The sequence below is a fragment of the Myxocyprinus asiaticus genome, chromosome 33 (assembly GCF_019703515.2).
Source record: "Myxocyprinus asiaticus isolate MX2 ecotype Aquarium Trade chromosome 33, UBuf_Myxa_2, whole genome shotgun sequence".
NCBI classification, from domain to species: domain Eukaryota; kingdom Metazoa; phylum Chordata; class Actinopteri; order Cypriniformes; family Catostomidae; genus Myxocyprinus; species Myxocyprinus asiaticus.
Window position 1 is genome coordinate 23,624,054 of NC_059376.1, and position 22,016 is coordinate 23,646,069.

The following is a 22,016-nucleotide window of genomic DNA, read 5'->3' on the forward strand; positions in this document are numbered from 1 at the left end:
CTCTCTTCCCAGGTGCTTACTTTGAAGGAGAGTTAAACTGTATATTCTGCTGCTTACTACCAGCTTTATTTATACATGGTCATCCCATAAACCGCAGTTAGCGATCACTTTATATAAGTTTACACTACCCATTTGGTTAGTCCCTTATTTATACTTACTCACACATGGTAGTGATTTAATTCATCTTGCGATGACTGCGCTACCCGATCCGGTTAGCATCATCGCCATGTACATCCATCCATTCATCATTCTTCTTCTCCCTTCTTATTGCAATGCAAAGCGGAGACTTTTTTGGTGTTTTTTGCTACCCCATTGGCTAGTAGGCATCGTTACACATGTGAATCAGTAGCACAGCGTGATGGTATACATTCCCCATAGTGTCAGCTATGACGCAGCTTTCATGACTGAATTGACAGGGAACAATAAGGTTATGACTGTAACTATGGTTCCCTGAAATGAGGGATTGAATGCTTCGTAAGCTGGCCGTGCTATTGAATCTTCGCTACAAGGGCCAAGTGTCGTTTGCACCATTCAGTCGAATATTCTGAAGAGATAGCGCTATGCACCTCCTCTATATACGCCCGCTACGCGCACAAGGGAGGCCGAGCACAAAGCGCTATCTGCCAATCTAAATTGGCGAGATTTTAAAGAGTTTCAGAGATTGGCTACACTTGCGGAGATAACCCTATAGTGTCAGCTATGATGCAGCATTCATTCCCTCATTTCAGGGTATCATGATTACAGTCGTAACCTTGTGGCCAATTTTTGGAGGATTTAAAGAGATAAATGTGTAACTTATAATTTTGTAAAAACACTTACATTAATTCTTCTGTTAAAACTCATGTATTATTTGAGCTGTAATGTTGTTTAAATTGTAATTTTTACAGTCATTTTAGGGTTTTAGGGTTTGTTGACATTACATCGTCATGGCTTAAAACTTTACACAGAAAAGGTTAGTATGCAATTTTATCTTGTGGCTATAATTTTTAAACAGTCAGTATTTAAATGTTTATGGATTGGCCCCATTCACTTCCATTGTAAGTGCACTGTAACCCAGATTTTTACTTTTTTAAAGTAAAAGAGGGACAAGTCAAAATTACTTTTTGTGGTAATCAATATTGTGCCACAAATTCTGTCGACTGAGCTAAACCTGTATTGAACCTGGAATATTCCTTTAATCAGCGGACCAAAGTAACAGTCAGTGGAGTCTAATCAAAAGTCTCACTACTTTCTGAATTATCATTAAAGTTTCACTTGGTATTTTTATTATTTTTTTTATTATTATTATTATTATTTTTTTCCTCATTTAAAAAGTTTTACTTCTGAAGAAATGAATAGTAACTCTGAAACATATGTATAAAATCATGACCATTCATATGAGATGAAGAGTTCAGTCATATCAGTAACCTTATAAAAGCTCTTTTATACTACATGGAGCAGGGGCGCCTCATGGGGGCAGCTAAATACTACTTGCTTAATCTCAGTAACTGCCCTACTTTCATTCATGACTTTAAAGTACTATATGTACGATTGACAACAAGCGTTTGAAATGGGTACTGCAGTCCAAATTCAAAATATTGGAGAGTTGTCTGCACCGCCCCAGACTCTAAGCTCATGTGGGTTGCCAGAGTGTTGACACGCAAAGGAGCCAACTCAGCATCCGTTTTAAAGGATTTCTGGGCCCTCAGCTGTCTCCATCGTCCAAAGGCATCTCCAATATTTATCCTTGTTTTACTACGCCTCAGGTCATGGTGGTTTTTAGACGGATGGCAAGGCTTTTTAGGTCGGGTGGAATCTGTTACCTCTGATCCAGTTCGTTTACTGGCTTCCATGGCAGCAGCACGCAGTGTTGTTTGCCTGAAAACTTTTTTCAAATCTGGCAACCCGGCGGTGTCGAAATATTATTGGTGAGTGGGCAGTGGGCAGGATCACACAGGCCAAAACATAAACAAAAATTCTGGCCCGGAATGGAAACTTCAAAGTAGAATATACTGGCTGTAGCATTGTTAACGGAGAAGCCAGTATTTCAATTTAGCATCTTTCCTAATTCTCTTTACATTTTATGATTTAGTACAGTAAAAATATTACATATAGCACCTTTAACTAATCCTGCTTTACTGACCATAGTGAATTCTACAATGGCATTGGTGGCTGAAAACTACTGAGTTTGAATGATGCACCATCCAGGCCACTGGGTGTCATTGTAAGCCAATGTAAGCCACTTAGACATCAATAAAAGTACTGAGTGCACCTTTAACCTCTGTCAAACATTAATTAAATACCCTACTTATCATACACAATTATAACAAAACTACTTAATTACCAATTTAGAGACAAACAAATAAATAGGTTATAGATATATACTGTTTGCTGGGTTAAGATAGATTAAGGGGACCAGATTTCTGAAATGAAAAATGGGGACATTTCTAGTTCAGTGGTAAATATGTCATTGAAATTTCATGTTACTTATCTATTAATTAAAAAAGGGGGACAATTCGGATGTTATGTATTTTGACCATGGTGAATGTAGTAATGTGAACTATGGTATACTCTTTTGAGTATGTCTCAAAGAAATTCTGATATTGAGGTAAAGTTGATTTTTAATTGTCTTCTGTTACATTAGAGTTCATTCTTTTCTACACCGTATACAGTAGATGACATTGTGGCATAAAATCGAACTAAACAAACATACGTATATAAACAATGACTGAATATAGGAACTATTGCAGCTGATTCCACAGCACAGGGACACCTGCCCTTGGTCACACTCTTTACATCAGTCTTCTAACTCTCTTCTAAAATTCCTTCCCTTCTCCTCTTTTCCTTCACCTTTACCTGGCACTTTCCAAAAAATAAGATGGTAGGCTATACTAACTTGCTTGCTGGCAAACTGGCAGAGGAATTTAAAAAGAAATGAGCTCACTTGACTACCATTTCCTTCAGCATCACAAGAAATACTTATGTACTATCAGGGCCTGAAATTCAGTTCTGAAGAGGGTTTTGCCGCCCTTAGATGCCTCATATTGTTGGGGATTTTTTCAACTTTGTAGTCATGACACAAAGATATTCAATATTGTATAATAATAATAATAATAATTATTATTATTACATTATTTCACCTAACTGTTTCTATCAGTTAGGCCTATCTCATATGGTATCTCCTATGGACAGGGGTGCATTAACGCATGGGCTTATACGGGCTGAAGCCCAGGGGCCTACATCTCCCATGGGGCCCAGCGGGAGGAGTGTGTTTAAATCCTTTCATCAGGAGACACGGTTGTTGACATGGTGACAGTCCGCAAGTGTTAAAGGCGTCCGTGTAGTGCTTGTTCAGTGCACAGCAGAAAACAGGGACGTCTGGTCACCCTAAAATAGATTGAGACAAAAATTAACACTTGTTTTCAATTATAGGCCTAGTGTACAACAATTTGCTGCAAACAAATGCTAGAGTTTAATTCATTAATGAGCTATACCTCCTCAAACACACTCAAAACCCTCTTCCTTTATGATTTATCTATTGTAGGTGAGATTTATTGGAGCCAGTCTCACCTTGTCTTACACTTTGCTCTGTGAATTGTTAATGGAAAGGAAAATGAACATTTTTATCTCTAAATGCTGTGCGCTGATTGTTCTGACAGGAGCAGAAGGGACGTTTGGACCTACTGCCAAGCAGGCTGTAACAGACAGATGGGTTTTCACACAAACAACAGAAAACATCACAAGCAGTCAGGCTGGCACATAGAGAAGACTCAGTGAAGAGGAGAGAGTCTGGATAATGAGGCATTGCTTGCAAGGGATGTTCATTTTCTCTGTACTGAGATAAGACAAACTGTACTGTCTGTTTTGAGTTTATATAACTCCATACTTTCAAAGCCATATGGTGTGTGCACTAAAATAATTCATAATATATTGGACATACCATAATCTGAATTGTTTTATCTCATTGCACCATAATGAGCACACCATTGAAAATTTAGTGAACTCGCTAATCAGGTTTTACATTGATACCATATATATAGCAAGTATTTCTAAAGAAAAAATAAAGTTCACAATTTTTTTAAATATTCACTAATAACACAAATTCACATCCTCCTTTACATTTGCATATGTTTTTATTGTTAAAGGATACATTTCTTAAATCCCATTGCCATTTTTTAATTTACAATGATGTGTCTTAATTTTATATAATCCCCCCACTGCTATACATATATAAATTCAGTGTAATTAAAGGGATAGTTCACCCAAAAATTAAAATTCTTTCATAATTTATTTACCCTTATGCCATTCCAGATGAGTATGACTTTCTTTCTTCTGCAGAACACAAATGAAGATTTTTAGAATCAGAATCAGAATCAGCTTTAATGCCAAGTATGCTTACACATACAAGGAATTTGTCTTGGTGACAGGAGCTTCCAGTATACAACAATACAAAAAACAATACAAAAACAGCAGCAAGACATAGATAATAATAAAAAATAAAAAATAAAACTAATTATACACATACGTACAGACACACACATACATACATACATACATACATACATACACACATACACATGGGTAGTGCAAATCTAATACAATCTGTTATCTTTTAGAAGAATATTTCAGCTCTGCTGGTCCATACAATGCAAGTGAATGGTGGCCAGAACTTTGAATCTCTAAAAAGCACATAAAGGCAGCATAAAAGTAATCCTTACGACTCCAGTGGTTTAATCCATGTCTTCAGAAGCAATATGATAGGTGAGAAACAGATCAATATTTAAGTCATTTTTTACTAGAAATTCTCCCTGCCCAGTAGACAAAAAAAAAAAAATTTAAAAAAAGAAGAAGAAGAAGAATGTGGAACTGAAAGTGGAGATTTATAATAAAAAAAAAAGAAAAAAGAAAGGACTTAAATATTGATCTGTTTCTCACCTATCATATCGCTTCTGAAGATATGGAGTTAACCACTGGAGTCAAATGGATTACTTTTATGCTGACTTCATGTGATTTTTGGAGATTCAAAGTTCTGGCCATCATTCACTTGCATTGTATGGACCAGCAGAGCTGAGATATTCTTCTAAAAATCATTATTTTGTTCTGCAAAAGACATAAATTCATACACATCTGGGATGCATGAAGGTGAATCAATGATGAGAGAATTTTCATTTTTGGTTGAAATATCCCTTCAATCACAATGGGATGAAATGGGAGGTGTGATCTAGATGCAGTGAATTATAAGTACCAGCAGATGTCGTGCAAACGTCGGAGTCATGTTGAGTTTCAAAAGTGAAGGATATAGTAGGTGGAGTTAAAACTGACATCCATATGTGCAGCACACAAATATCATAAGCCATGACCAGCCATGAATCATTATTTATAATACACTACAGCTGAAAGTTTCTGAACTCGGCTACGCAATCACAATGTCAGGTGATAATAGCCAACTAACAATGTAATGAGTTGTTATGGGTTGTATAAGGTGTCTCAAATAAGGAAGAATTCCGAAATGTGAAACATTCAGGTATCTCTAGGGGAGAATTGAGAAACACTGAACTAACCTATATCATTGTGTGTTGGTCAGTTTCCGTCCTCCACCCCCACCCATCCATATCTGCAAGTGAGGGAGAGTCAAGGGAGGATTAGGTGCTCTTATCTCTTCAAGTATAATCAGTAACTACTGTAGTCTACTATGCATTCCCAGAGCATATGCACGCACACAGAGTCACACACTATGATATGACAAATAGTGTGTGTGTTGACTACATGGGTCCAATCACATTAATGTTAGCAAGTTACCTCAAGAATGCAATGAAACCTTGTGCTTCTGTTTTCACCTTTTGTTCTTTTAATTTTTCTCATGTAGGATCAATGCTAACAAGTTAAACCTGAGAGGCATGTGCCAGTAAAGGGTAAAGCTTAGTAGGACAGCGTGTTTTCAGGGCACTTCAATGAGAGTTGAGCGGTTTAGAGTTTCATGTTCAATATTGCAGATGATGTTGTTTAATAATTGATTCTTATGAAATCTAATGGTTCCATAAGGGGAAGGGAGCTTCACCACACTGAGACATACGTTACACTGACCTCTTTATTCATGCTGATATTCCACAGTTAACCTGACGCAATATCATAATCTATCATGAGAAAAAGGAAGGACAATATGTGCATTATATATACAGTTGTGCTCAAAAGTTTGCATACCCTGGCAGAAATTGTGAAACTGTGGCATTGATTTTGAAAATAAGACTGATCACTGGTCTTTTATTTAAGGATAGTGATCATATGAAGCCATTTATTATCACATAGTTGTTTGGCTACTTTTTAAACCATAATGATAACAGAAATCACCCAAATGGCCCTGATCAAAAGTTTACATACCCTTAAATGTTTGGCCTTGTTACAGCCACACAAGGTGACACACACAGGTTTAAATGGCAATTAAAGGTTAATTTCCCACACCTGTGGCTTTTTAAATTGCAATTAGTGTCTGTGTATAAATAGTCAATGAGTTTGTTAGCTCTCACTTGGATGCACTGAGCAGGCTAGATACTGAGCCAAGGGGAGCAGAAAAGAACTGTCAAAAGATCTGCGTAACAAGATAATGGAACTTTATAAAGATGAAAAAGGATATAAAAAGATATCCAAAGCCTTGAAAATGCCAGTCAGTACTGTTCAATCACTTATTAAGAAGTGGAAAATTCAGGGATCTCTTGATACCAAGCCAAGGTCTGGTAGACCAAGAAAGATTTCAGCCACAACTGCCAGAAAAATTGTTCGGGATACAAAGAAAAACCTACAGGTAACCTCAGGAGAAATACAGGCTGCTCTGGAAAAAGACGGTGTGGTTGTTTCAAGGAGCACAATATGACGATACTTGAACAAAATGAGCTGCATGGTCGAGTTGCCAGAAAGAAGCCTTTACTGCACCAATGCCACAAAAAAGCCCGGTTACAATATGCCCGACAACACCTTGACATGCCTCACAGCTTCTGGCACACTGTAATTTGGAGTGACGAGACCAAAACAGAGCTTAATGGTCACAGCAATAAGCGCTATGTTTGGAGAGGGGTCAACAAGGCCTATAGTGAAAAGAATACCGTCCCCACTGTGAAGCATGGTGGTGGCTCACTGATGTTTTGGGGGTGTGTGAGCTCTAAAGGCATGGGGAATCTTGTGAAAATTGATGGCAAGATGAATGCAGCATGTTATCAGAAAATACTGGCAGACAATTTGCATTCTTCTGCACAAAAGCTGCGCATGGGACGCTCTTGGACTTTCCAGCATGACAATGACCCTAAGCACAAGGCCAAGTTGACCCTCCAGTGGTTACAGCAGAAAAAGCTGAAGGTTCTGGAGTGGCCATCACAGTCTCCTGATCTTAATATCATCGAGCCACTCTGGGGTGATCTCAAATATGCGGTTCATGCAAGACGACCAAAGACTTTGCATGACCTAGAGGCATTTTGCCAAGACGAATGGGAAGCTATACCACCTGCAAGAATTTGGGGCATCATTGACAACTATTACAAAAGACTGCACGCTGTCATTGATGATAAAGGGGGCAATACACAGTATTAAGGGTATGCAGACTTTTGAACAGGGGTCATTTAATTTTTTTCTTTGTTGCCATGTTTTGTTTTATGATTGTGCCATTCTGTTATAACCTACAATTGAAAATGAATCCCATAAGAAATAAAAGAAATGTGTTTTGCCTGCTCACTCATGTTTTCTTTAAAAATGGTACATATATTATCAATTCTCCAAGGGTATGCAAACTTTTGAGCACAACTGTATGTGGCACTGTTTCAAATGACATTAAATCCAAGTTTCTAAGTCTTAATGTCATAGCCCCACTTACACCCTGCTGTTTTGGATAGATTTTACAGTTTATTCAAATTTTTTTTTTATTATTTTTTTTAGTTGCATGACTGGTTTACCTCCACATGACGTGAAAACATGACCCATAAAGCACCTATCTGTTCCTAAGCTCAGTCACTTTGGATCTCTGGTGTCTGTCTGTTTGATGTGCCACCAAGGCCTCTGGCTGTAGGATGTTTGCTAAAATAAAACATTAACCATAATGTGTAAAATAATTATAAAGTATGTTTCTTTTTACCTCAGTTTAATATATGGATTTGGCCCCCAAAATTTTTGAATTTTGCCATTGGTTGATTTTTCAGTAAATCTTTTTCGGGAAGGGAGAAAATGTTTTGTTATACATACATCAGGGAACTTCTAGGGAGAAAGTGTGGCTCCATATTGATTTTGGCTTAAGCTAACCCAAGACATTGTATTAAATTATTAAATCTGGTTTAATAAAGCCAATAAAGGTTTTATTAAGCCAATAAAACTTCCACTATAATTTAAAAATACAGGCCGAAAGTTTACTTTGTGTGTGATCTTTGATCTGTGCTCTCAGGTTGATAGAGATGTAATTAACCTGTTGTTTTGTACTAACACCCAGACACAAGGATACAACCAAATATCTAAGACTGTGGGGGCCAAATACAAAAAATTAAGAACCGGTCATTGAAATGCCCAAATTGATTGAGCACAATTCTGAATACACAATGTCTAGGTTGTTATGGCCCTGGACAAGGTATTAAACCAAGAACAGTGTTCAGTTGCCTTTGAGGGATCAAGACAGTCAGACTTCTACCATATTTAAATTTTTAAATGCATCACTTGAGGTAACTGCTAAAATAATATAACAATACATTCACGGCCATTTGTTAAATCAGTTGATCAGAGAAATCACAGCCAATTCCTCCTTTTCTTTCTTAATAGAGTTGTAGGACATTGAAGGTCATTATGGTTTCCTATTTCCTGGAAACCAGTCCCATTTCTGTTATGATGACAGTTTTTCTCTTGCTCAATTTCAGCATCAGTCTCATTCAACTTTGAGTGCTGCATCCTGGTAAGGCCCGAGTGGAAAATAAAATCAATGTTTCATTCAAATTTAATGACTTAGACTGGCTTAACTGCACCAGAACAGATGCTGCATCAGGTTTCAGGCTGACTTTAGCTGCTGACTTGATAACAGTTTATATTTTCTCCTTGTGATAGTTATAATCTTGATGCATGCAGGGGAAAGCTGATCCGAGTTCAGCAGCTCACAGAGGCTCCTTTGCCATTGCTAAGATGTGAGGGTGTTGTCAGGGAGGGGCACAGGAAAGAGTCACTCAGTTATTCTGATCTGTGACTCTGTGGAATGGAACACTATCATACTACTACTGAATACTGTGCAGTATACACTGCGTGCTGCCCACTATTGTTTTTAAAATAAGTGAAACAATAGGCATCATTTTACAATAATCAGTTCGCGAGTACGCTACACTTGGCCTCACAATGTTTTATTGACTGGTGTAAAACTGTCATTTAATACACGTGAAAATTTTCCTATGTATGTTTGAATTTATGTATTTATATTATAAAAAACGTTTATATTATAAAAAAATTTTCAATTCCGTTTTGTGTAAAATGTCTTAACACTTGGAAGTCTGATCCAGTAATGTCTAAATTCAGAATTGCATACTACCATACTACTCCTACTATTTCTGCCATATATAGTAGTAGTTGACTCCAAATTTAGCCAATTAGTCAAAAAACAGATGTCAGAAATAATGGATGTCAAAACTTGCAGCGTAAGGTCACGGCAAGCGTATAATGCTTTTGGATGCAGTATTCCATTCATTGGGCTCTGTTTCTGCTCATTTTGGCAAAAGTAGTAGGCATCCAGATATTCTATGCATACTAAAAATTTGAATACTGTGCACTGCTACCTACTATAGCTGCATCCCAATTTGCATTATTCTGCACTATTCTACACCATTTTGTAGTGTTAAGTAGGGTGAGTAGTATGTTTACGCTAAAAATGCAATAAAAAGAAATGTACTGCAAGTACCGGATGATGTACAGTACTTCATTAACCAAAATAATGGAGTGTGGAATGTTGGATACTTCATGCATTAACAGTCACACTTGCCATACTTAGCAGAAGTGGTGATGCTGGTGAATATGCCAACTAGCAAAACTTCTGTGAAGGCAGCACCTTAAAAATGTGAGTAAAATGCTTTACCATCACACACGCTCTGTGAATATGTACATTATTTGAAACATAAGTGTTGAACTTCGGTTGGCTAACACACTAAAGCTAGCGACAACACATCATGTGCGGTTGAAACGTCACTCCTTTAGCCGTTAAATGGTGAATACTTCCATATTGCAGTGGCATAGCCAAGGGTAGGCCAGGGTGAAATAAATTCTGATTTCTGAAAGTGTGCAAGAACTGTTTGAATGTGCCGCCTATCTGTTGTTAATTAACTTTTAGTTAAAAAAATGTTAAAAAATTGTGGCCGAACATTTTACAAATTTGGGGCCTAAAAATGTGTAATTTCATGCCATACAGTAAAAAAAAAACAAAAAAAAAAACTTTAAACTTGTTTAAAGATAGTGTATAGTGTGTAATTTGGGACATAGCTTATATACTGCAGCAATACTAGTAAAGTAGTATGCTATTACAAACATAGCTTGTGTTTATGACATATGGGTCTGCAGGTTTTTATATCTAAAAGTTGGTGACTTTTCAAATAATATCAATGTGTACATTTAAATACTAATTCTGTGTTTAAGAGAAATAAATGAAAGTTTAAAATGAATTAAGCCAATAAAAAAAGAATCGATGCAGCAGACTGCTTGTGCTATTGATTTTATTGTTCATAAACATCATCACTATTGGCTTTACCCTTCATAACAGGCAAAAAGTAACATCAGAAGTGGAAAAATCTAGGTTTTTAGACAAAAAAAAAAAAAGAAAAAAAGAAGGAAGATAGAAAGAGAAGGCAAGGGGGGAAAAGAGAGACAATCTGAAATCTCTCAAGGACCATATGGAGGGCTGTGACTTGCCTACCATATGCTGAAGGCTTTTGTCATGGAAATAACTCTTTATTTTTCTGGCACTTCATGTTATTGTTCAGCCAGGCTGGGCACTTCCACAAAAGAAAAAAACAGAGAGAGAAAGAGGGAGAGAGAGAGACAAAGAATCATAGATCCTGGTGAACAGAGAGAATGATTACCATTGTTAAAATTGCTGGTAGCTACAGCAGGTAATGAGCTAATGAAGTCCCTGATCCTGTTCAGCCTGTCCAGGGTTAAACTGCTCAGAAAAGGTATAGTATAAGCAAAGGGATTCGCTTTTCCCACATGCGATTTCTCATTATTGCTTAAATCTATATACACACATATTTACACTTATTTTAGCAACAATGCTTTCACTTTCTCTGTCTCTTCAGTTATCTCACGTTTGTGGAAAATGATAGTAGTCCTTTGGAATAGCCTTTTAAAAGAGCTGATCTACATTACAGCAAGCTTTGCATAATTAGAATTTCCTCAAATTTACAACCTTCAAAATCTTTGATGCAATTACAATGGAAAATATCCCAATTTGAAAAAAAAAATTAAGTTCATAACAAGCAGTCTCTTGATTCTCTATGTGTGGGGTATGTCAGAAATATGGGAGATGATTTGGGAAGAAAAGCAGGATGGGTGTCCATAAAAGATGAGATCGAAATAGCATGCAGAACTCAGCTAGGACACAGAATGAGAGACAGCGTGCTAGTGTACGAGGTCAGGAATGGATGGATAAGAGATGAAGAGCAGAAGAAAAGTGGGAGGAGAAACTCATTATCTATTCCCAGCAGGTTTTGGCCCATTACTGAGATTGTGCCGTCCTTTTTACAACATGCAAAATGCTGAAAGAGCCTTTGGCTGCTGCTGCTTCCTCACAAGGTCAAACACAGACTCAATTATGCTCTCTGTCTACTGTCTGTCCACCAACACCTGTTAACCCCTTAGGGAAGAGAGAGAGTGCACACTTCCAGTCTTTTTTATTGGCTGTACCTAGTCTAACATTCACTTTGACATGAGCTGCATCTGCATATGTGTATGTACAGCATTATTTTTAAACAATTCAACGGCCCGGGGTCAATTACTCCACTTATACCACGGTTACCACACCTTAATTCATTGTTCAGGGTTTTATATCAAGACATTTTCTGGTTTTCATCCCTAAAATGCTCTTATGAGAGGAACTATTTTGTTTCACCACGGATTCAGCGTCTTGCTTTTATACAGTCCGAGCCTTCATTGCTAGTTTGAAAACGTCACTTTAAACATAATATAGTGAGGATAGTGAGGCTTGCGCTGCTTTACTCAAGGACTTACTGGATAATGTGGTAGTGCGTGTGTGTGTGTGTGAGTTTGTGTATGAGTTTATGTTTGAGGGATCGAAAGAGAAAAACGCAGAAAATGAGAGAGATCGCTTCAGGGATTACCTTTTTTGTTACAGCTCTCGTCAGAAGTAACATAGCTTCAAAATCGCCAAGATGTAAGTTTAAGCACTTCTCAGTAGTAGCAAGTGTCACCACATTTCCGTTGTACACCTTAACAACTTTTTTCAACCCTACTGAGATGCAGGTGTGGCTGACATGACGGCTCTGTTTTTCTCTTGCGAGTAAGTGTGTGCATATCATGTGTGAGCGAGAGATTAAGAGAGAGAAACTGAGAAAGATCGCAAGTTGAACTGCCTGTGTTTAAAGTGGCTCTCAACAGGAATACCATCGCTTCAAATTAACAAAGTGTAAGTTTAAATCTCAGCAGCAGCGAGTGTCGCCATTCATGTATGTAGCTTTTCTATTGCTAAAAAACTGTTTACAATCGCAGTGAGTCGAGGGGGAGCGCTGACTTTGCTACCAAGAGAGTTTGTGTGAGAGCGAAACAGAGGGGGAGGGGTAGCGTGGTGCTTTTTCCACTATAGCTATGTGAGGCTGATTACGGCGAAATACACTGAAACATTAAAAGTTATTTCGGATAATAGAAACTGTATTAATCAAATCACCGGGATGCGGCTCTATTTGTTGGATGCAACTCGAGTCTCAGTGTGTGTGTGTGTGTGTGTGTGTGTGTGTGTGTGGGTGGGTTTGGGTGGTTTACAAGGACATTTTATTAGGTTACAAACTGGTAATTACAAGGGTATTATGCTATAAATGTGGTTTATGAGGACATTTCTAGTGTCCCCATAATTCAAATCGCTTAAAAAACATACTAAACTATGTTTGTTTGAAAACATAAAGATGCAGAAAGTTTTTTGTGAGGGTTAGGTTTAGGGGTAGGGTTAGGGGATAGACAGTATAAAAATAATTATGTCTATGGAGAGTCCTCATAAGGATAGTTGCACCAACATTATTTCAACCGAAACTGACATAAATGTAGGATATTTTAGACATTGTCTGACGTTCTTAACTGATTTACTTTAACCGATGTCTTTGTTTTAATTGGTTATTTTGTTGTGGTAGCCTGTAGGGCACTTTGAAATAACTGAAATAATTTGGCGAAGTGATAGGGAACCGTTATGCAGTCAAGACCTGGAGCTACTTCATAGTCATGTGTTTACTTGAAAAATAATTGCACACCTTAGAACGTCTGTCAACCAATCAGAAACAATCATTCAACAGACTCGTAGTATAAGCTCATATAATGTGATTGTATGAATCAGGTCAAATGAAGAATAAAGAGGCTTTGCCTTTAAAATCTATTTTCTTGCATTTTAAGCTGTTCTCATTCCTTAATGATGGTGATCAAAGTATTTGGATTTCAGAAATGTAACATAAGCAAGAGTGCTGTTGTAATGAATACCAGCATGGCTGTGAACCACTGTTTTCCTATTTATACTGTTGTAGTCAGTACAACAGCACAATTGTGAGTGTGATGTTGCTTTTATACAACAGTTCTGTAAATAAGGTTTTTTTTAAACCGTGTGCAAACTATAATATTAAATTAACAGTTTTGTTATTCTTAAATGCCACTGTCTCTGCTTCATAGGAAAGACAGGAAAAGAGACATCTGATTACACGATCACATTATCTGATTGTGCTTCTCATCCTTTCATCTGCAAGCACCTTTCATATCTTTATTATGAAGCCGTAGCGCACTGACGCCATATGCTCAGTTATTTCCAGCAATGCTACCTTTAAGCCTCTATTTTGTTTAATCTCTGTCCTGAAACTCAGCACTCCTTTCACCCAAAGCATATTATATAAACATATTCATGTCATCATCTGGTGGCTCCAGCTTATGATGGGATTTATTTGGATAGTAAGCTAAAATCAAATGCATGAAATATGTCATGATGTGGGTTAGTCTTTTATAATTACATTCAAAACTTGGCTATTGCTGAGATATAATAGCTTTTTATTACGTTTTTGATGAAAAGTAGACGAACAATCCATTCTGCTGTTACAAAAAAGCTGCATAAATTATTGAAAGTGTTAAGTACATAAAGTTTGACTTATTGCGGCTGATTCTATTATTTAAATGACATTTAAATTTTAATTATGAACAGAACAAGTGTTTTATTATCTGTTCAATTTGATCTTACAGGAATCAGAATTTTGCTGTACTTGTCATTCATGTTTTTATTGGTGTTTAGATGTTAAGGAGATTTCTCGAATAATGAGATGAATTGTGACGTCACATAAATGTGGGTGGAGTCAAACACACCATACAGTATACAGATGCTCTGCTTGCCTCAGAAGGAAATGGAGTTGTAGAAACAACGAAATGGAGAGAATGAAATTGGAGATATTAAGGGGGTTTTTGTTTATTGCCCTACATTGACTGCTAATAGGACAGCTGTGATTATACAAGTTCAGTTGCTGTACCTATGAAGAATTATTGCCCAATAAACAAAGCATCATCACCTGAATTCTTCTGTTTCAAACACTGCATACCTTTCCTCTCCAAAAAGACTAAAATCGCTCTACAGCTGAATCATGCATATAAAGAGTTATTAAAGAGCAGCATCTTAAAAGGTCAATGGCAGTTCAGTATCCATAACCCAGAACAAGCAAAATAAATAAATAAATAAATAAATAGATACATAAATACACATTAATAAATAGAGAAATGAAAATAGTGCTTAAATAAGTACATAAATACTTAACAATAATACTGGAATGGTAGAAATGAGGTTTGTATGATGGGTGCTTGGAGAGCTTGGACAGAGGAGAGGTTAGATGCCATACCTGCCTCTGGGTGAGGTAATCATGGAGCAGGAAGACCAGAGGTGAAGCTCCAGGCAGTTGGACCACATGCAGTCTGTTTTAGTGTGAGTTGTGCAGGAAGACCAGCAGAGTGAGCAGGTTTAAAAAATCTGCTATGCTGTTGTTGAAAGTCCCTGTCATACGTAGTATAATAAAAGTTTTTCAGATGTTCAGTCTTGTGTGCTGTATCCTCTATAAGATTACCATGGTAAACAAACCGATGGTCACTCTGCTAACACACCAGCAGTTACAGAAAATGATTGGCACGATAAATAAATAAATTAATTAATTAAAATGGAAGCAAGAAACTGCAGGGATTTAAATATAAAAATAACACTTATAAATAAAATACCAAATTGTAACAAAAGGTTTTACCTTTTCAGAGGTCTACAATCTTTTCTTTTCATATTTTTTTTTCTTTTTTTTTTTTTTCTTTTTTTTGCAAATACTGTCATTATTCACATTTTCATAAAAAGTTAATGTTGGCAGTTGCAAAATAATTGAAAATAAAGAGCAGCATAAAAATACAAATTGATTTTCATTTCTCAAAAAAACACAAACCTGTTGCTGTCCGTTTTTATGAATTTTTTATGATTTGCTATAAAACATCAGGAATCTAAATATGATGATGATTATTATTATTATTATTATTATTATTATTAATAGTATTATGTTCATAAAAAAATTGCATGCCAGGCCTCATAATTTTAAGTGTCTGTACAAGAGTGTCTTTTTTAACCAAAGAAAAAAAATCCAGCATCTATTCATTATTGTCTTCTTATGATTGGGTTTGTTTGTTTATCTTGGTGAAAATATTGCTTTCTTAAAAAGGGAGAATGGGGTGGCTGTGAAGGGGTTAGTGAAGAGGTTGAGGGATTTTTAAGTGTTAACAATGATCTCTTCTTCATCTTTCTCTTCATCTTTTTCTGCATCTGGTGTCCTTAATTCTCAGAACCAGACTCGTCCTCATCTCCAGAGCCTTTGAAGCAGGCGGACTCATAATGCTTGTTCAGGTAGGACTTCAGCGCAAAGGTTTTATTGCAGCGTTTGCAGCGGTAGTGCTTGAAAGCCGAATGTGTCTGCATGTGCGCTCGTAGGTTGGATCGGTCTGCGAAGGCTTTCCCGCAGTGGGCACAGGCGAAGGGTTTTTCCCCCGTATGTGATCGCATGTGCCCTTGAAGCAGCCACGGTCGACTGAAAGCTTTACTGCACACATGACATTTGTGCTTGAGGTCATGAGTGAGGATATGCATGGCAAGAGCTGGCATGGACACATAAACCTTGTTGCAGGTGGGACACTTGCGTGCCATCTTGCTGTCGATGCTGCGGTGAGTTTGCTTGTGTCTGCTCAGGTTGGAGGATGTGGCATAGGTCTTCCCACACTCGTTGCAAGTGTGTCTGGGGCCCTCGTTGGGGCCTTCTGGTGCCTTCTCTTCTGTGGTATCTTTCCTTGCTTCTGCAACCTCTCCCTTCCTCCTCGAGCGGCCATCTGATATGAAGAATGCATCCACGGTGTAACCCTCAGACAGAGATTCGCTCTCGCTGCTGAAGTATCCACGGGCCATGAGGCCGGACTGAGGGCTGTCAGGATGCTCCAGGTCAGGTTGGCAGTACTCACCTCCTCCACTGCTGACGGGGGAGTACAATGGATCTGACAACCCAGAGCCCAGCTTCATGTCGGCCTGCTTCTCCCCCGTGTATGCAGAGGAACTGATGTAATCCTGGATGTAGCCTGCAGTTGGACAGAAGCAGAAAGATTACACATGTGCATGTTTTAACTCATTTTAGCCATGTCAGCACAAAAGATTTAGCTTGTGTTGGTATGACAAACAGTATTGATAAGATATAGGTCTTGGCGTACTAGATCTGATACGCTGCTGCTGCAGACCAAGTACCAAGACTTGCTACTGCTAGAAAATACACAGTTATACTGAGTTAAGCATGTGGATGTAACCGGTCCTGCTCGACCCGCTCTGAGCGGGATTCGAACCGGCGTCAGCCGGCATGGGAGGCAGGTTCGCTAATGAGGAGGCTAGAGGCTAAAGCCTCTAGCATCAGTCAATAGTGTGCCTCTTGAGGCCAGGGGAGTGAGGTTTACACACACTGCACAGTTATCACGTACCAGCTGACTCCCTTTACACTCACCCCCCTAAACCTCACTCCCATCCAGGTCACGGCACCACTGTAACTGGTCCTGCTCGACCTGCTTTGAGCAGGATTTGAACCGGCATCTGCCAGCATGGGAGGAGGACACACTAACGAGAAGGATAAAGGCTACAGCCTCTAGCATCAGTCGCTAGTGCGCCTCTTGAGGCCAGGGGAGTGAGGTTTACACACACTGCACAGCTATCACATACCAGCTGGCTCCCGTTACATGGACATGCTGTTGCTGCACATTTAGACCAAACATAAGACAAGCATCAAGCATGTAGGACATGCTGCTGCACAAATAGACATACAAACAATCCCCATGTAGCAGATCTAGACAAGTGAAGCTGGGGTGGAGGTGAGTTTCAGAGAAAAACTCACAGCGCATTGCAGTGAAACCAGCTTATCTGCCAAACGGAGTAATTTAAATGTTAGACAAAGAAAAGGACACAAGTTTACATGTCAAAGGGCCAATCAGCTTACATCATGCAAAATGACTGGCTGAACATGTCACATGTGAGCGAGCAAATTGGCTAACAGATAACAAGTTCAAAGAACCTATCTTGCACCATAGAGATTCATGGCTGAACTTGGGTCATTAACCATTTACTTTTTCACTGAAGTCCAAGTGTATGTCTTTATAACCTGGAGAATGACTACACTATACAGACTGAATGTCAGGATTACAGATACTACTGTATAAGTTATTTGAAAAAACACAAAATAGGAAGTTCAACAAGTGCAATGACTGTACACCTGTTCCTATGACAACCTCCTAAAATGCATCACACCATTTCTCCTTTCTGCACATCAAATGTGAAAGCCCTGAATCCATGAAGTCGACAGTCTTTGTTTTTGGATTCTCCACTTTTATAAAGCATAAAAATGATTTCATTTTGTACATGGTTCAAGTCCTATTTCCATACCTTACCTCATTTGTGTCTGTGTTTGTGCGTGTCTGTGTGTGTGTGTGGGGGGGGGGGGGTGTTGACCCAGAGGTATTTGACACAAGGTTGACCCAGAGGTATTTGACAGAAGGGTAATGGCTAATTAAGCAGGTTAACTCTGATGGAAATATAAGAGTCTTTCTTTCTTTCAATGAGATGAAGAAGCCACTCTGACTCTCTCTTGCTTTGACAAGATTAGCCTCCTTTAGGGTGAAGTGTTTATTTATTCATTATGCAACATAATCTGTTAAAAGTAGAAGTAAATAGTTTTTAACATTGTGAGCAGATTCAAACCATTTTAAGGAAAACAGAACATTACAAAACACTTTTACTTCTGTTAGAAGACAACTGAAGCTCCCAGATTTCAAAATAATAATAATAATAAAAAAATTTAAAAATGAAATATTCCTTTTCCAGACATTGAAGTATATTACAAATATAAAGACATATTCCATAGAACAGGACCTCTTATTGCCTCTCTATCCAATGAAACAAATAAACTCCTTACTAACTTCTCTAAACTGATTATGGAGCCCTCTCACCATGAAGAGCAAGTCTTAATGCTTTGTGAGGGTCATTCAGGAACCACTAAAAGGATTTCTGGCAGCCATGGGGCCCAGACCTGCCATTTATCGCCATTTGAATTTCACCGACATATACCTTCCAAGGTGCTATGTCTTTGTCAAAATGTTTTTAATTCAATCTGTGCGCTAAAAGGAGAATGCCACATGGCATTTATTACAAAGTGCAGTATGCCTATCAGTATGGGGCTGGCAAAACAGTAAGAGTGAAGGAAGCAATGGGAGTGTATGTTTTAAGCCAGAACAGAAAACAGAGCAAGAAAGAGAGAGAGAAAAAGACTGAGCAAATAATTTAATTTTCTGCTAAATATGTAACACAGAGAGCTGTAGTACCTGAAAGGTTTAACATGCATATGCTGTATGTAGCCTCTATTAGTAGACCTATATGTAATTTGTATGTCAGCAATTTCCCTTTATCATGGTAACCGTTGTTTCGGCCAAAATCGTATATTGTCACAACAATAAAACTGTGGGAGTTGGAAAATAAATAAATAAATAATATTAGAGAAGCACCTTACACTGTCTGAAGATCCCAGATTTGTCTATTTAATGTATTAATGCAGTTAATGCATGATTTCACAGTAGTAACAGTAATTGTAGTTATAAAGGTAGCATACTATAGCTACTATAGTATTTTAAAACTGTGGTTACTGTGGTAATTTCTTATGAGGCTACTTTTCTTTGCATTTAATAGGTGATTGTATTTTAAAGTTCGTGATATATTCCTTGAAACTGCTGAGAAAGGTCATTTTAATTATTTTATTTTTTTTTATGCTTGGTTAAATCTCGATCTTATTATATTATTTCAACACCGCTCCCTAATGAGAGAAAATAAAACTGGTGTAACAAGTGTCAGTCAGTATTTTAGTGTGAAACAAAAGTGCGTTCAGAACATGCTTATGATGCTCAAAAATGCTGTCTAGGTATGAATCTAATAAAAGCCCATAAAAAGGCAAGTGTGTGTTTTCAGCAGTAGAAATAGCTCTTCAGCTCATTGACTTGACAGAGTTGTTCATCCTTTGTTTCGGAGGTCCTGTCGAGTGACCTTCACAAGGCAGCAATATTATCAGTCTTTCACACTAATTACAGCAGCTGTTTGGGAAATAGGCTTCAAATCAATCGAGGGAACAACACGACATGGTTAATATGTATAATTAATTCATATGCATTTCATATCATATTCAGATCGAATGCATTTTGAAGTTAAATTGCCTTACTTTTATTATTATTTCATCTGAAAACAACAAGTAATGAAAAAGTGCATTCCAAATCAGCATAAATGTAATTCTTAAAGGAACAGTACAGTTTAAACGTTCATATAATTCCAAAACAGATAAATATCAAATGCCTGCTGTGTTTTTGTAACAGGAGGGAAGATATCCCTCTTGTCTTATCTCGCTTATTTGCGTAAAAGTACTGTAGCGGGGCAGAGAGAGCCCCACATCTGCTTCTGAAATCTGCCTGTTAGGACACAGAGCTCTCTGGACTCCCTTTAGATTTACTAGACTAGCTTACTTTAGCTCAGACTGTCCCATCATGTCCGTTTAGGGATGCTGATGCTATTTGTCCTGTTGTGTGCGTGTGTGCTTCCTGCACACTGCTGCATCATGTGACAAAGTCAGTGCTGCCTCAAGCATTTTCATCCCCTCATTGGCCTCTTTCTTTTCATCTCCCTCTTTCTCCTTGAAGCAGTACAGCACTGTACTCAGATGTCTCCAGAGGCATCAATGATGGCTGAAATTCTACCTCACCACAACCCACCACCACCATTTAGATTCATGTGCCCGGAAGCAGGAGCGAGGAAGAGAAAAATAGTGAGATGTGGCAGAAAAATAAGGATGGGGGGAGGAGAGAGAGAAAGAAAGAGAGTGAGTATGTTGGAGTGATGGAGGGGGGGGCTGTACTGAAACTCAAGGGCAGTAGCTGCTAAGGACAAACACATCAGCTCCACAAAGCCCAAGCATCTATGCGGTTAGCCTGACTCTCACTGCGTGTTAGAGTTAGCATTAGCTGTTACGGAAAACAAACTGGTATCAACCTTCTGCCCGTGTGCTTTCATACGGCTTTATTCGCATAAGCTGATCTCTCTGCGTGACCTGATTTGCGTCCGCACGTCCGCATGAGTCAAAAACAACAAAAACAAACAAAAGTCTGGGGGGCACAATGGTGGGATACAAGGATAGGAGGGCTTGGGGTGAAAGGATGGAGGTTTTTAAGGATTAGTGTAAATCTTAAAGCGACAACAGAATGGCAAGCTTTATGTAACATCTGTTGGACTCAATGTGCAAAACACAAAGCATCAAATTGGAATTCTTCTGACTTTAAAATTACCAAAATGATGGTTTTGGTAGAGTGCAAGTATTTTTACAAGGCTTGTAACCTTTTGGGAATAGGGTTGGACATTGAGGACGTCAAGTAAAGATACTGGATGTTTGGTTTCATATAAACAATATATGGGACAAACATGGACATTCAGACTCACCATTTTCGCAGAGCCGGACACCCAGGCTCGTCGCGGGATTGGAACGAGAGCGTGTAAAGGAGTCATCGAGATCATGATGGTGATGATGATTAGATGTTGTCACAGGAGACGAGGAGAAATCATCCAGTTTGATTTTCTTCACCAGAAACGAACGTGGCATGATTCACACGGTCGCACACACACAGACGCACCAGAAATCCCTCACATCGGCCGCAGACAGAAAGCCAAGAGGTAAAAAAAGATCCTGGAGAAAATATCTTAGCCGTCCCAGTCGAAATTACTTTAAAAAAAAGATGTTCCACGTCCCAGAAAGAAAAAGAGTGAATGTAGAAAAAGGAAATGAAGAGGAGGAGAGAGAAATGTCTGATGATACAATACTGTGTATGTGCTTGCTACTGTACACACACACACACACCCGCTTACGCCTCTGAAAAAAAAAGAAGAAAAAAAAATCACTTGTTCAGCACTGGATAGCTCCTTGCCTGCAGTGGAGGCGGCTGAGAGGAGGAAGAGATAGAGAAGAGAGAGAGAAAGATAGAGACAGAGAGAGGAGAGACTGTGAGACTAGCTGAGATCAGCAGTCAGGCAGGTTTTATAGAGGGAGGCGGTGGGAGTGAGATCAGGTGGTACATCGCAATGGTGCTGCTCAGCATTAATCCATCAAACATCCCTTGGGACACACATCACATTACCACTGAACCGTCTGTGCCTTCACACACACAGAGACAGAGACAGACAGACCCCCTTCTGATACACACCATACTCTTTTCTCATTCCCCCC

At 38.4% G+C, this 22,016-nt stretch overlaps 1 protein-coding gene across 1 annotated transcript; it reads right to left on the reverse strand.

The window, feature by feature from the left end:
• Positions 1-10,679: 10,679 nt before the first annotated feature.
• LOC127424260 (transcriptional repressor scratch 1-like) lies at positions 10,680-21,758 on the reverse strand. The gene is made up of 2 exons (XM_051669277.1): positions 21,236-21,758; positions 10,680-16,809 (listed from the first exon to the last, which is right to left on the reverse strand). Exons 1-2 carry the CDS (start codon positions 21,393-21,395, stop codon positions 16,019-16,021), a joined length of 951 nt encoding a protein of 316 aa, XP_051525237.1. The 5' UTR covers positions 21,396-21,758; the 3' UTR covers positions 10,680-16,018.
• Between the last annotated feature and the right edge of the window lie 258 nt (positions 21,759-22,016).